Raw genomic sequence first — 12,807 nt, 5'->3', positions numbered from 1 at the left:
GTAAACCTGGAAAGGATTTTTGTTGAAGGATGTGAGAAAATGGAGGAGATAATAGGTGGAGCAAGATCGGATGAAGAAGGGGATATGGGTGAAGAAAGCAGCATCAGAAACACCGAATTCAAACTCCCGAAGTTGACAGAACTGAGATTGACAGATTTACCAGAACTAAAAAGCATTTGTAGTGCAAAACTGATTTGCTATTCTCTCCGAGTAATTGAAGTAAGGAATTGCAGTATCATGGAAATCTTGGTTCCATCTTCCTGGATTCGCCCCGTAAACCTGGAAAGGATTGCTGTTGAAGGATGTGAGAAAATGGAGGAGATAATAGGTGGAGCAAGATCGGATGAAGAAGGGGATATGGGTGAAGAAAGCAGCATCAGAAACACCGAAGTCAAACTCCCAAAGTTGAGATGGCTGGAATTGAAAGATTTACCAGAACTAAAAAGCATTTGTAGTGCAAAACTGATTTGCTATTCTCTCCGAGTAATTGAAGTAAGGAATTGCAGTATCAGAGAAATCTTGGTTCCATCTTCCTGGATTCGCCCCGTAAACCTGGAAAGGATTGTTGTTGAAGGATGTGAGAAAATGGAGGAGATAATAGGTGGAGCAAGATCGGATGAAGAAGGGGATATGGGTGAAGAAAGCAGCATCAGAAACACCGAATTCAAACTCCCGAAGTTGACAGAACTGCGCTTGAAAGATTTACCAGAACTAAAAAGCATTTGTAGTGCAAAACTGATTTGCGATTCTCTCGAAGTAATTGAAGTAAGGAATTGCAGTCTCATGGAAATCTTGGTTCCATCTTCCTGGATTTGCCTCGTAAACCTGGAATGGATTGTTGTTGAAGGATGTGAGAAAATGGAGGTGATAATAGGTGGAGCAAGATCGGATGAAGAAGGGGATATGGGTGAAGAAAGCAGCATCAGAAACACCGAAGTCAAACTCCCAAAGTTGAGATGTCTGGAATTGAAAGATTTACCAGAACTAAAAAGCATTTGTAGTGCAAAACTGATTTGCGATTCTCTCCGAGTAATTGAAGTAAGGAAATGCAGTGTCATGAAAATCTTGGTTCCATTTTCTTGGATTCGCCTTGTAAACCTAGAAGAGATTGTTGTTGAAGGATGTGAGAAAATGGAGGAGATAATAGGTGGAGCAAGAACGGATGAAGAAGGGGATATGGGTGAAGAAAGCAGCATCAGAAACACCGAATTCAAACTCCCGAAGTTGATAGAACTGGGCTTGAAAGATTTACCAGAACTAAAAAGCATTTGTAGTGCAAAACTGATTTGCGATTCTCTCCGAGTAATTGATGTAAGTAATTGTGAGAAGCTGAAGAGGATGGGAATTTGTCTTCCATCTCCTCCCCCTTCTGATATAATCATGTATATAGAATCAGAAGAATGGTGGGAGTCAGTAGTGGAGTGGGAGCATCCTAACACCAAGGATGTCCTTCGTCCTTTCGTAGTGTTTGGATGAGACCGGGTAAGCATCGTTCTGTGTATACAATCTCTCAATTTGCTTTTAATTTAAGTTTAATGAAATAGAATCAATTGTTGTGTGCATACAAGACAGGTTGACTGATCATCCCAACCTCAAGACTTTCTTTTCTTAGTGATTCCTCTATTTAATAACTAGGAATTTAAGGTTAATGAATTAGAATCTATTGAATGGTTCCTAATCCACACGATGTCGTATTTTGTGAGTAAATCATAGAATACCATCTTTTCTCTTATTGATTCTCGTCACGTCAACTAACTCGATTAACGTTGATGCAGGCGGCTTTGCGGGTTCTGAGCAGGCGTGGATGAGTGCAGGGTTGCTCACGTCAAAATGGAATAATAATTTAAAATAGCAATAATAATAGAATATCTGATTTGTTGGATTGAGTTTAATATTTTTGTAAAAGATATTGTACAAGCTGTTAATTTTCCCATTACTTCACTCATGTTGGATCTCGTGTAAGTTCAAAATGTTCAGATTAATTTTGTTATTTTTATTTTTGACTATTGTATTAATTTCCTATTGCTTCACTCAACTACAACTACTCAATGATTGATGAATGTGTATTATTAGATTTGACCGCAAGGAAGGAAGCCAGACGGCGATTCTATTGCATATCCTTATCAACACTATAAAAATACGATGCTTTTAGTGGATAAATACTTTAGTAATATAAACTTATAAAGATTAAAAAAATACAATTTCATTGGAACTCAAAAATATAGAACAAAGACAATTGCAATAATAACATGTATAAAACAATGCGGGCTTCAATATTTTGTACTAGGAACTTTCTTGCAACTGGAAATATCATCAACCTAGAACAAGCCACCTGTCATTTTGTGCATATAAAACAGAATCTGTTGATCACCTTCTTCTTCAATGTTAAGATTTTTGGAAACTTTGAAATCGATTTATGAATTGGTTAGGCTTAAAATGAGGCACACCTAGAGCTATTGATCAAGCTGTCCTTCAATGGAGTGTTCTTGTTAAAGGAAAATTCCAGCGTCAATCGATCATCATGGTGTCCTATGGAATTTTATGGAGAATTTGGCTTACTAATTTGGCTTACTAGAAATAAGTTGATATTTGATGATGAGATGTCGAATTGAAATATAGTTTTTCATTTGATTCTTCGTCATCTAGCTAGCCTTATAGTAGAAGACTAGGGATGGTAATTTTAAGTACTGATCAAGAACGAATTTATTAAGACAAATTATAAACACTTTGATCTTATTAGTCCTAAAATCAGATCCAAATAAGAGCTTTCATAATCCAAAAACAAGGCTTATCAGTTTACTTCAATCAAACAAACTTGGTGTCAATAAGGATTAAGGAACATGCAAAAATGGGAAATATAGAATCTGATATCTGGAAATGGTACAATTGTCCAAATAATCTCTAATACTCATTAAAGAACAAGAAAACACCAGCAAAATTGTTTGGATGTGAACAAGAAACGGAGAATACATGGTAGACTTATATAGATGTTGACGAAAAGCGTTGTACCACATCTCTTCTTTGATCTCTTGGTATTGGTTCAACAATTAGTCATTCAGCTAATATAATCAAAATCACCCTATATTTGGTTGTCTTATTTATACTCATGTTAAGAAAAATCAACTAAAATCGAGAGCATGAAAGTAGATATTCTTATGCTATGCATCTAGGTCAAGGGATATCATTTATTGACCAGTCTTCTATGTTTTCCAAAGTAAAAAACATTGACTAGTGTAAAATGCTAAGATACTAGCAAGCTCGTTGACTAGTGTGAATGTTGAGATACTAGCAAGCAAATGGAGGTCGAGGCTAAAGTTTCACAAACAGTGAAAGATGTTTCAGCTGAGCCTGTTAAGAAAGTTGTGCATGATAGTGTCGATAAAAATACACTCGAAAAATAACATTACAGTATTGCAATAAAAAAATAAAGAAGATAAATAAAAGCACCAGTTAAAGTATAATTATGCTAATTTAATTAAATTTGCCTTGAATTGATTATCAATAGCTTTGACAAAATCCACTAAAAGGAGTCCTTAAAACAAAAAATGTACTGCCATTTTTTTTTCTAGTTCAAAGAAAATACTATTAAATTTTGAAATCACCGCACATATATAATAATAAAATGACACATCTAGAATTAAATTTGTCATCAGCGAAGTTTGTCCTGATTTCATCCTTTTCTTCTTCTTTAGCCCTGTAGATACAAATAAACATTGAATTAAAAATTAATTTTAAAATAATTTTCAAAAAAATAGCAATCGATTAGTTGAAGATAACAGCAAAATGAACGAAACTATAATACGAGTTGAGTTTATTCATTAAGCAACATAAATAAATAAATTTTACTTGATCAATATAGAATCCTGCCTACAAATTCTACAACTTAATCATTGATTTTAATACAACCAAAGAGCATTATGATTAAATAAAATTAGTGATTAAACTATAGGGAAAAAAGAGTGGAGGAGGATAGAAAGTAAGATTTACCATGACTAGAGAGCACTCATCCAGTATTTGGATAGCCATGTCCCTAAGCAAGTCATGCATCTTGACAGCATTACCACCATCAATTCTTTATAATAAATTGACATTTTCTAGTCTATCAAGAATTGAGTGGCCCTTGTCGAGTGTTGCTTGTCTGTTTATCTCTTTAATTATCCCCTTCTCGATAAACGATTCTATCAACACCTCCCTTTCAATCTTATGACGTTCATCAAATAATACACAATATACGAAACATTGTTGTGCTGAATTATCTAAACAATCATAACTCAATCTTAATATCTGGAACATCTGATCTTCCATGTCCCAAAAATTTGATTCTTTCAATCTCTTCAATGTAATCCTCCACTCATGTAGGTCATCCACTCCCTTCAAATTTTCTGCTAATGTAACAATTCCCAAGGGCAAACCAGCACATTCCCTTGCAACATCTGCAGCCATTCGTTCTACTTCTGGAGAAAGTGGTTTGTCATGTCCAAGCTTCTCCATGAACAAAGTCCAGGATTCTTCATCAGAAAAAGTATCCACTCTTATATTGTTTCGGCTATTCATCTGCTGACAAACCATTTCTGATCGAGTTGTCATAATGAGCTTGGATCCTTTCAATGGGATAGGAATCCCCACTTCTTGTGGCTCAAAAGAATTCCACAAATCATCTAAAATGAGAATCCATTTTTGTTTCTTCGCTAGTTCTTTTGCTAACTTGACAACTCTAGATAGATTATCGTCTTTGCTTGAAAGATCTAAATTAAGATATTTAGCAATAAGATCTTGCAATTCTTCAATCTTGAAACCTTGAGGCACATTCACCCAGTAAACACTATGAGAAATATCTCGTTTTTCTAGAAGTTCATTACAGATATGCTGCAGCATTGTTGTTTTACCAACTCCTCCCATTCCGTAAATACCAATGATTGAGACTTCATCATCCATTAACCAAGACCGTATCACCTTCATGTCCTGTTCAAATGCTCGACCCACTAGCTTTGTAGAGCTGGCACTTGTGCCGGGCTGCACTAATCTTCCACTACTGTTCTCCATTAATCTAGCTCGTTCTGTGGGAAGTAAAATAGGTTTAGGATCAGTTTAGCTTGAACTCCATAAAGCATGGATTATATAAACCAAGAAAGACCAAATTGATTGAAACTATTAATGATCCTAATTCCAAAGATTCAAACAATAGTTCCATGTGAAAAACAAGATGGTAAGATAAAAAAAAAAAAAAAAACAAGAAAAGAAAGTAGAATATACCTTCCAAGCAAGCAAGAACGATGTTGAACTCCAGATGAGATGATTCGATTCAATCAGAAAACGAAGCACAGATCATGAGAAAGGTTTAAGAAATTTGGTGAGGGAAATTGGGAAGAACTTCTGCTTGTTGAAGTTGGTTGCTAAGGGATTCTTAATTTTGGATACGCTTTGACGTTTTGATCAAGAGAAAGGGGAGGAGAGATAGGAATTAATAATGAGACTACGATATTTATATAGGAAGTTTTTTATTTAAGGGTAGTTAAAGCAGCTAATTTAGGAAGTTATTTATTTAAGGGAACTAATTAAAGCAGGAAGTTATTGTTTTGCTAACCATGACTTCCTAAATTGATTTTCGCTGGAGTTTCCTGTTATTTCTGGCCAAGTGATTTTCCTTGGAGTTTCGATCTTCATTAATTGTTCTGGCTTTTTAATTAAAAAAGCCAGGACGTAGTTAACTGCGGTAAGAACGGAGGAAGACGGTGATCAAAGAATACCTTGCTCTGATACCAAGATAAAATTCTGTTCTGTGTTTTCTATATTATTCAGCACTTCTCAATGGTGGCTACATGATAAGTCTGACAAGCATGGTAATCCCGAAACTTAAGGATGCTCCTATTATTAAGGACTATAACAAATAATATACTATTCCATTCTGCACACGTAACAACCAGGAAAGAGATACAAAGGAAATAGACGTCTAACAGATCCTTAGTTTTCATTTCTTTTGCAGGTATTTCTTTCTTGTGATATGTTCTTGATGTACGAGAAACATGCTGCTACCTTTGTTTGGAGTGCAAGACGTTGTAATGATTCTGCTAGGATGTGTTTAACAAACTCTACTTTCACTCTGCATGGTCAGACTTCTTGCCTAAGTGCTGTCCAGACTTTGAAGCACCTGCTGTTCAACTTGACTGTTTCGAGCAGGGACTTGTATATTCTGTCTTTTTTTGTCAGTTCTGTATCACTCTGGCTGAGTGTTGATTGTAACCTCCTTCATGATCTTAATTATCACTGTGTTGATCATCATTTTGTTCATTTATCCTCTAAAAATGACAGTTACCTCTCTCTGATGAAGCAACTTGTTGGGTTGAACTCAGCTCTGTAACTCCCAATTGATTTAGTATATCAAGCCTGTGGGAAATGAGATGTAATCTGCGAGTAAAAGAGAGAAGCATGATTTCTGAATGTTGAATTCTACTAGAGATTTTGTCCAGGATTATGCCTTACACAATCCAGATAACTGATGGATGAAATCGGCTGAATGGCCAAACAGATCCATCAGCAAAACTCATGAAGTCATCGGTGAAGGATAAACGAGGCAATGAGATATTTTTGCATCTAGAATGAAAAGGGAGTAACCCTTTGAATATCAGCGTTGTTAATCATACAACAAAGGACCTCCATAGCGATCACAAATAAGCATGGAGACAATGGATCTCCTTATGGCATGTTATATTTTTGTATGATTTTGCTGTTAATCATACGATGTTAATTTGGTGTGTATATGGAGAAAAAAGTGAAGAGGAAGACAAAAATATAGTATTGCTTGGAGGGTAGATTTCAAACCTCACTGATTAACCCTCCACGGCTCCACCAATTAAAAATCCAAGCGAACATGTTCGAATGGCTCTTGTACCAAACATTACCTTTCAAGATTGCGTGAACATTTGAGGATTTAGACACCATGAAGAGAAAAGTAAAGTGCAGTCATAGAGAGAGAGGAAGGGAGGGGGGGGGGGGCCATGATTTTTAGAGAGAGATAGTTAAGGGAAAACGCGGGAGAGTTCTTACAAGTTCAACTGATATAACTGAAATTTATAGACAAAAATGTTTAGTACTGTGTGGTGTATTTTGTTACAAGAGGGGCCAGTACTGAAAGTCCAAAAAGTAATGCCCCTTTTTTGTGTTTTAAAGATTTTTTAAAAAAGTTTAAATTTTTTTTATTTCTTTTTTTTGTTTAAATTAATATTTTTTTAATATTTTTAGATCATTTTGATGCGTTAATATCAAAAATAATTTTTAAAAATAAAAAAAATATTATTTTGATATATTTTTTTAATAAAAAATACTTTGAAAAACAACCATAACTCTACTCCCAAACATACTTGTGTAGCCTTGAAAATACTTTGTGAATGTGTATTATCTTGTGCAAAATATTTTAAATGTTTAGTTTAAAAAATATTTTATATGTAATGTCGCATCCTCAAAAGTGGAGCGTGGCATCGCGGCGACTATCGATTGATTTCGGGGTCTTTTCGTTTTATGTTTGTGTAAAAAGGAGTCGCTACCTAATATTATGGTCACTAGAAAACCTAACTGGTCTTTAAGAGACTGGTTGCGTAAAGAAAAGATGTTAGCACCCCTAGTACGCCCTACCTAAGATAAGTTGTTTGGTTGGTCTTATAATTGCTATGGTATTAGTGTTTTTTAATCCCATCAGTTTTTCTTGGTTTGATTATAACTAAATTTATTAAGAAATAAATCCAAGGAGATTCAATGTGCTTTACAAGCTCATTTTTCCTTTGGTATTTTCAGAGTTTGTGACTCGTAAATCGCAGGGAGGAGGGACAAAAATTAGAAATCTAGAGTGCTTTAAAAATCTATTTTTTTTTTGTCTTAGTGTTTTATACTCTCACGATTCGTAAACCATAGAGTAAAAAATATTGAAATGTCCTTGATTATAATCAAGGTTTCTTTCAAGGATGTGTGCGGATTTATTATTTCTAGAAAATTATTTTGGATATTTACCACTTCAGGTTTCTTTATCCAAATATTAATAATGAATAATAAAAAATTATTTCCAATAATATTTTGGATATTTATCCTTTAAGAATTTCTTTATCCAAACATTAACGGTGAATAATAAATGAATTCCCTCAAAATAAAATTTTTATATTTTTTGAAATATTGGTTAATATCCATTAAAGTTTTACAAAACCTTTTTTTTTTTTGTTAATTTTCTAGCAAACACGAAATACACTCCCACACTTGGTTCAAAATAAATATACATCATCTCTAAACACATGTAACAACATGCTTTTTAATGGTGGTCATGTGGAGGAAATGATGATGAAATAGTTTGCAGTTATAGTGAAAGAAAAGATGCAGAGGAAGAGGTGGTGGTGAGAAGGAAATTGTGCTACAAGACAACAATACAAAAGGAGATGATGGTTGAAATGATTTAAAAATATTATAAGTATATTATTGCTCGATTAATTTTTCTATTATAAAATATTCTACGAAACAGGAAAATATTTTCAGAAAACAAATATGGAAAAATGTTTATGCTCTTATATGATTGCAATTGTTCTTTTGTATTTTTCTAATCGCCAATTGATTTGTGATTTTAAAACTGTTTTCACTACAAATAATAATGCATTTTCTGCATGCAAATGGTACAGAAGCTAAGCAACAGATTATCCATTCAAACTTTATACAAGTTCAGCACATGAAAGTTACATTACTCAGCAAAACTACACCTATCAAGCGTCAAAATTAGTTGCCTAAGTCTATACAGCATCTTCACAGACTGGGAGAGTGAGCCAACACCAATCACCATTGATCCCATTTGTTTATGAAGTCATTCCACATTGCCCCCATAATCGATTCTCGTAATGAGAAAGCCATGTGATCCTGAATGGAGGAAGCCAGCTGTATATCAGACTCGTCATCAATATCTGGCAATTCTGCCACAGCCGCTCCATCAACATTAGCAAACAACCAATCATCTTTCCCTTCGCGCCTGATGTAATTATGTAACACGCATGCAGCAATAACTATGTCCCTTTGGACATGAAATCCATATTGAGGGGCAACTTTAAGAATAGGAAATCGTGTTTTCAGCACATCGAAAGACACCTGAATGGTGTTTCTAAGGGAAGAATGTCGGTGATTAAATAGTTCCTGAGGATTTCTGGGCAGCTGATTGGCACCTCTAAATTCATGAAGGTGATAGCGGACTCCTGGGTACGGAGCAATAAATCCTTCCAGATTTGAGTATCCTGTGTCAACTATGTAGTATTTTCCTGTCAAAGAACGGAGTGGGTAAGTAACCCAAGATAAAAGCTAGAGAAAACAGAAGTTCCAAGTTTGAAAGAGAGGGCTTGTGCACGCATGCATGCAATTATAGATAAACATGGTTTGTGCGTACAAATTAGATATGGAATACAGAGAGACCTCAATTCTGGGTAAAGCTACAAACTACTGCAAGTTTGTGTGTTATGTGAGCATGGGAGAGAGGGAGTGTGTGTGTGAGAGAGAGAGAAAGAGAGGGAGAGAACCTTCAGGTATGATAGGGAAATTCTGATCTGGATCATCAAGGACTGCTCTTAATACACGGGAATCTGCAGCAGAGCCTTCCCAACCCGGATAAATAAATATAAACTGCAAGTCAAATGTACAAGCAGCCAAAACATTTTGTGATAAAACACCTTTCTTATTACGAAATCGAGATTGGTCCTTGGCTGGAAGATGTGCAGGAACATGCATAGCATCTATGACACCGATACAATCCTGAACAAAAAGAAATCAAGTAAGTGGCATAAAATAATGCATCACAAAAGATATAGAATAGTTTTGCAGAGATATACCTTGAAATATGGATAGAATCTATTACTGGACAGAATTTCTGGAGGAGTGGCGATAGGTGGTGGCTGTAGAAACTCGCGTGAAAGTGACTTGATTGCCTTCAACACATTATTGAAATGCCGGCTTATGGTTTCACCTGAATGCTGGAACCTTTCCTGGATAACTCTGTTACGCTCGTTATGACCAATAATGTTCAAGAAAATAGCCAGCTGCTCCTCTATCATAACACCTGCAGTATCACGAAGCATGCCTCTCTGTCTGAGAATGCCACATAGATTGTGGAATACATGTTTATCCATCCGAAACATTTCCCGGCATCCATCATCAGGGCCATCCAGCACTTCAGACATAAAACTACTTCCATAAGGTGACGAACTATGTCGAGGTTGCCGAGTTATACTGTTATAATAGTAATAGCCGGCAGCAGCCGCAACTAATTCCATATTGTCCAATTCTAAGTCGAAGTCTTCCATACTAGCCAAAGTATCTGTAGAAATTGGATTAAAATGGAGAATATACAACACAAGGCAAGAGGTTAAATATATAGATAAATAAAAGTAATTTCTCTTCAATGTATTTCTACTTTGCTTATTGACCTTCAAAGACAAGCAAGCAGCCCTAGAGACCACATCATGTGGCCAACTTAACCAAACCACGTAACTTCACAGTTATTTATCATTTAAGAAAATTAAACTGACAAAACAGCCATCAATCATGAAGTCAAACTAGTTTTGTATGGGGTTTCTTCAGAGTATTTTGTCCGTACATAGCACAGCCATAATTAGTAACCAAGGAAAATACAAAATAAAAAGTGATCAATCAAACCTAATTCAACTAGGGGTAGCACTACACTTTCCCTGCAACCACGGCAACCTTTTCTCACTCTTTAGAGCGATTAATATCTCCCTGGCAAGGGGTTTCTCAAATAAATCCAAGGCAAGAAAGTAAATTTGTTGATCAACACCTTGCATCTCATCCAATACTTTGATGCATTTGCTGATGGAAAATTGATCCTCGTTCTTCATAATAGCAGCCGTCCTCATTTTGGAAGCAGCAGCAATTTCCAGCATAGCATCCACAATGGCATCACCGGTTGCCTTACGACTCCTCTTCCCACGACCAGAACCTCCTGGCGTCACAGATTGACGCTTGTTGTGTCCATCCAACATGGTGACATCATCTCCAGAGCCCGACGATCCATCCTCATCCACATAAGCCATAATCACTAGGATGAACAAATACCTCCCTTTTAATTCCCAGTACACAAAATCAACAATTGCTCAAATTCCCTCAACAAATCCAGAAAATAAATATATAAGAAATTTTATCTAACAAGGTTCAGCAAATTAAGAAGTAACCAAACAGTGTGAAGTACAAAAAGGGATCACACCTTTTTTTCTCATTTTTTTATTCTATTTCACTAATTCCATCCAATCAAACAATGATATTTGATAAAAGAAAATATTAGAGGAAAAAAAAAAAACACCCCTTAATTTTCCTATTTCTGTTACTGGGAAAATGTCAAAATCCTTACTTTCTACTCCTCTTCTAAGGAACCCAACAATGCATTCAAAAAATCACAATAAATAAATAAAAACAAAGAAAAAAACCGAGTACTTCAGTCGGAGAGCATGAACTAAGGAATTATACATCAAAGGGAAGGGAAAGAGCTCACCTTTACAGTGATTATGAGTATGTTTATGCATTTGATCGGGGAATCAGAAGGTGACAAGGCAATTTCAAGGGTTTACAGGAGGGTGATAAAGAGGGGGAAAACCCTTTTCTTCGAGGCCTACTCCAATTTGGAAGCCCAAGCCTTTCTCTCAAGTGCAAAATATTTTGTTAGCCCAAGTTTGTATTTTTCCTACAAATTTTGTGAAAAAATAATTTTAGAAATATTGTTTTGAAGAAATTGATATAATGAGGGATTAAAGGGATAATTTAAAAAAATTAAAAATAAATTTATATTCTATAAATATTTATTTTCTTAACTAATTCAAAATTCATTTTTAATTAAATATACTCAAAATGTTTAAGAGTGATACAAAAAATCATTCATAAATTATATTTAATAAATATGATAAAAGCTAGAAAACCGTGTTTAATTACATATGTACATTGTTTCTTTTCACAATCTATTTGAGTCCTAATATTCCAAAAAAAAAAAGGCATTCCCAAATACTAGTTTAATATTAGATTTTTTTTACTTTTATATTAAAAAACAATTATGCATTTTTCAGTGTTTGTCATCTTAACTAAGCTACTGTTTTTAGATGCTTTTTAAAACATTAAATTTTTTTGATAATTTTCATATGCAAAAAAAAAAAACAATATTTTCATGTATTTTAAAACAAAAACTATTTTTTAAAAACACTCAAAAATAAAAAATACAAATGGAGAATATAATCTGAATAATTTCAGATCAAAATGTGTATGTCTATACATCAATTTTTGGGCCTTCAAAATCCAAAAAACCAATAATCAAAGACTATCCTCTAAAATTTAGGGTTGGGACAAAATTCCCAATAAAGCCATCCTAACTGAAACCAAATGTCTATACAAGTCCCTCACTCTTTTCTCTAAAATTCTAATCTCATCCTCTAATTTCCCACAACTTCTATCCAACTCCTCAACAGTCTCTCTCTGCCTCGCAGCTCCAATATGATTCTTCCTCCTCAATTCCCCTACCAATGCCATTGTCTGTTGCAATTCTGAGAGCATGGCTGGGCTGCGTTTTTCACCTTCTTGGTGATTGTTTTCCCTCTCCACTTGATTTTGCAGCTTTCTTAAAGAACATGACCAAGAAGAGGTGATTATTGGCTTACAGTACTGAGATGTTATTAAGCTATGCTTTGATGATTTAGATGACAGAGCTAGTCCAAGAATTTGACACACCACTGATGCCACGTCCTTGGAACCTTTCAAGATCTCACCTAATTCTCCCATTTCCTGATTGTTTGCTGAACC

At 35.0% G+C, this 12,807-nt stretch overlaps 4 protein-coding genes and 2 long non-coding RNA genes across 9 annotated transcripts in view; 1 reads left to right on the top strand and 5 right to left on the bottom strand.

Moving 5' to 3' along the window:
- Positions 1 to 2,006, top strand: part of LOC105107472 (disease resistance protein RPS2-like) — a 2,320-nt gene extending 314 nt beyond the window's left edge. Inside the window, exons 2-4 of the mRNA XM_011001407.1 lie at positions 234 to 706; positions 980 to 1,482; positions 1,776 to 2,006. Of these exons, the coding sequence (XP_010999709.1) occupies positions 234 to 706; positions 980 to 1,476 (970 nt within the window). The 3' untranslated portion in view covers positions 1,477 to 1,482; positions 1,776 to 2,006. The remainder of the gene's footprint in view (positions 1 to 233; positions 707 to 979; positions 1,483 to 1,775) is intronic.
- Positions 577 to 1,158, bottom strand: LOC105107471 (uncharacterized). Of its 2 annotated transcripts, none has more exons than XR_838892.1 (2): positions 1,099 to 1,158; positions 577 to 825 (listed from the first exon to the last, which is right to left on the bottom strand). It is a non-coding gene; the product is annotated as an uncharacterized LOC105107471 (long non-coding RNA). The 2 variants fall into 2 exon arrangements; XR_838891.1 differs by lacking the exon at positions 1,099 to 1,158 and adding an exon at positions 980 to 1,069.
- Positions 2,007 to 3,656: 1,650 nt separating the features above from the next.
- LOC105107473 (probable disease resistance protein At5g43730) lies at positions 3,657 to 5,204 on the bottom strand. Its single transcript, XM_011001408.1, has 2 exons — positions 3,988 to 5,204; positions 3,657 to 3,694 (listed from the first exon to the last, which is right to left on the bottom strand). The coding sequence occupies exon 1, from the start codon at positions 5,041 to 5,043 to the stop codon at positions 4,075 to 4,077; it is 969 nt and encodes a 322-aa protein (XP_010999710.1). The 5' UTR covers positions 5,044 to 5,204; the 3' UTR covers positions 3,657 to 3,694; positions 3,988 to 4,074.
- A 3,386-nt stretch (positions 5,205 to 8,590) lies between these two features.
- Positions 8,591 to 11,628, bottom strand: LOC105107474 (uncharacterized). Of its 3 annotated transcripts, none has more exons than XM_011001409.1 (5): positions 11,516 to 11,626; positions 10,805 to 11,086; positions 9,843 to 10,327; positions 9,534 to 9,765; positions 8,591 to 9,278 (listed from the first exon to the last, which is right to left on the bottom strand). In XM_011001409.1, the coding sequence occupies exons 1-5, from the start codon at positions 11,544 to 11,546 to the stop codon at positions 8,806 to 8,808; spliced, it is 1,503 nt and encodes a 500-aa protein (XP_010999711.1). In that variant the 5' UTR covers positions 11,547 to 11,626; the 3' UTR covers positions 8,591 to 8,805. The 3 variants fall into 3 exon arrangements, with proteins under 3 accessions (XP_010999711.1, XP_010999712.1, XP_010999713.1); XM_011001410.1 differs by having other exon boundaries at positions 10,805 to 11,065; positions 11,516 to 11,625; XM_011001411.1 differs by lacking the exon at positions 10,805 to 11,086 and having other exon boundaries at positions 11,516 to 11,628.
- Positions 11,629 to 12,269: 641 nt separating this feature from the next.
- Positions 12,270 to 12,807, bottom strand: part of LOC105107450 (uncharacterized) — a 1,163-nt gene continuing 625 nt past the window's right edge. The window contains exon 2 of the mRNA XM_011001376.1: positions 12,270 to 12,807. Within this exon, the coding sequence (XP_010999678.1) occupies positions 12,343 to 12,807 (465 nt within the window). The 3' untranslated portion in view covers positions 12,270 to 12,342.
- LOC105107453 (uncharacterized) overlaps positions 12,326 to 12,807 on the bottom strand; it is a 13,656-nt gene continuing 13,174 nt past the window's right edge. The window contains exon 7 of the long non-coding RNA XR_838881.1: positions 12,326 to 12,335. This is a non-coding gene — a long non-coding RNA (uncharacterized LOC105107453). The remainder of the gene's footprint in view (positions 12,336 to 12,807) is intronic.

Source organism: Populus euphratica, unplaced genomic scaffold (genome assembly GCF_000495115.2).
Source record: "Populus euphratica unplaced genomic scaffold, PopEup_1.0 scaffold161.1, whole genome shotgun sequence".
Taxonomy (NCBI): domain Eukaryota; kingdom Viridiplantae; phylum Streptophyta; class Magnoliopsida; order Malpighiales; family Salicaceae; genus Populus; species Populus euphratica.
This window is presented reverse-complemented; position numbering and strand designations above follow the sequence as displayed.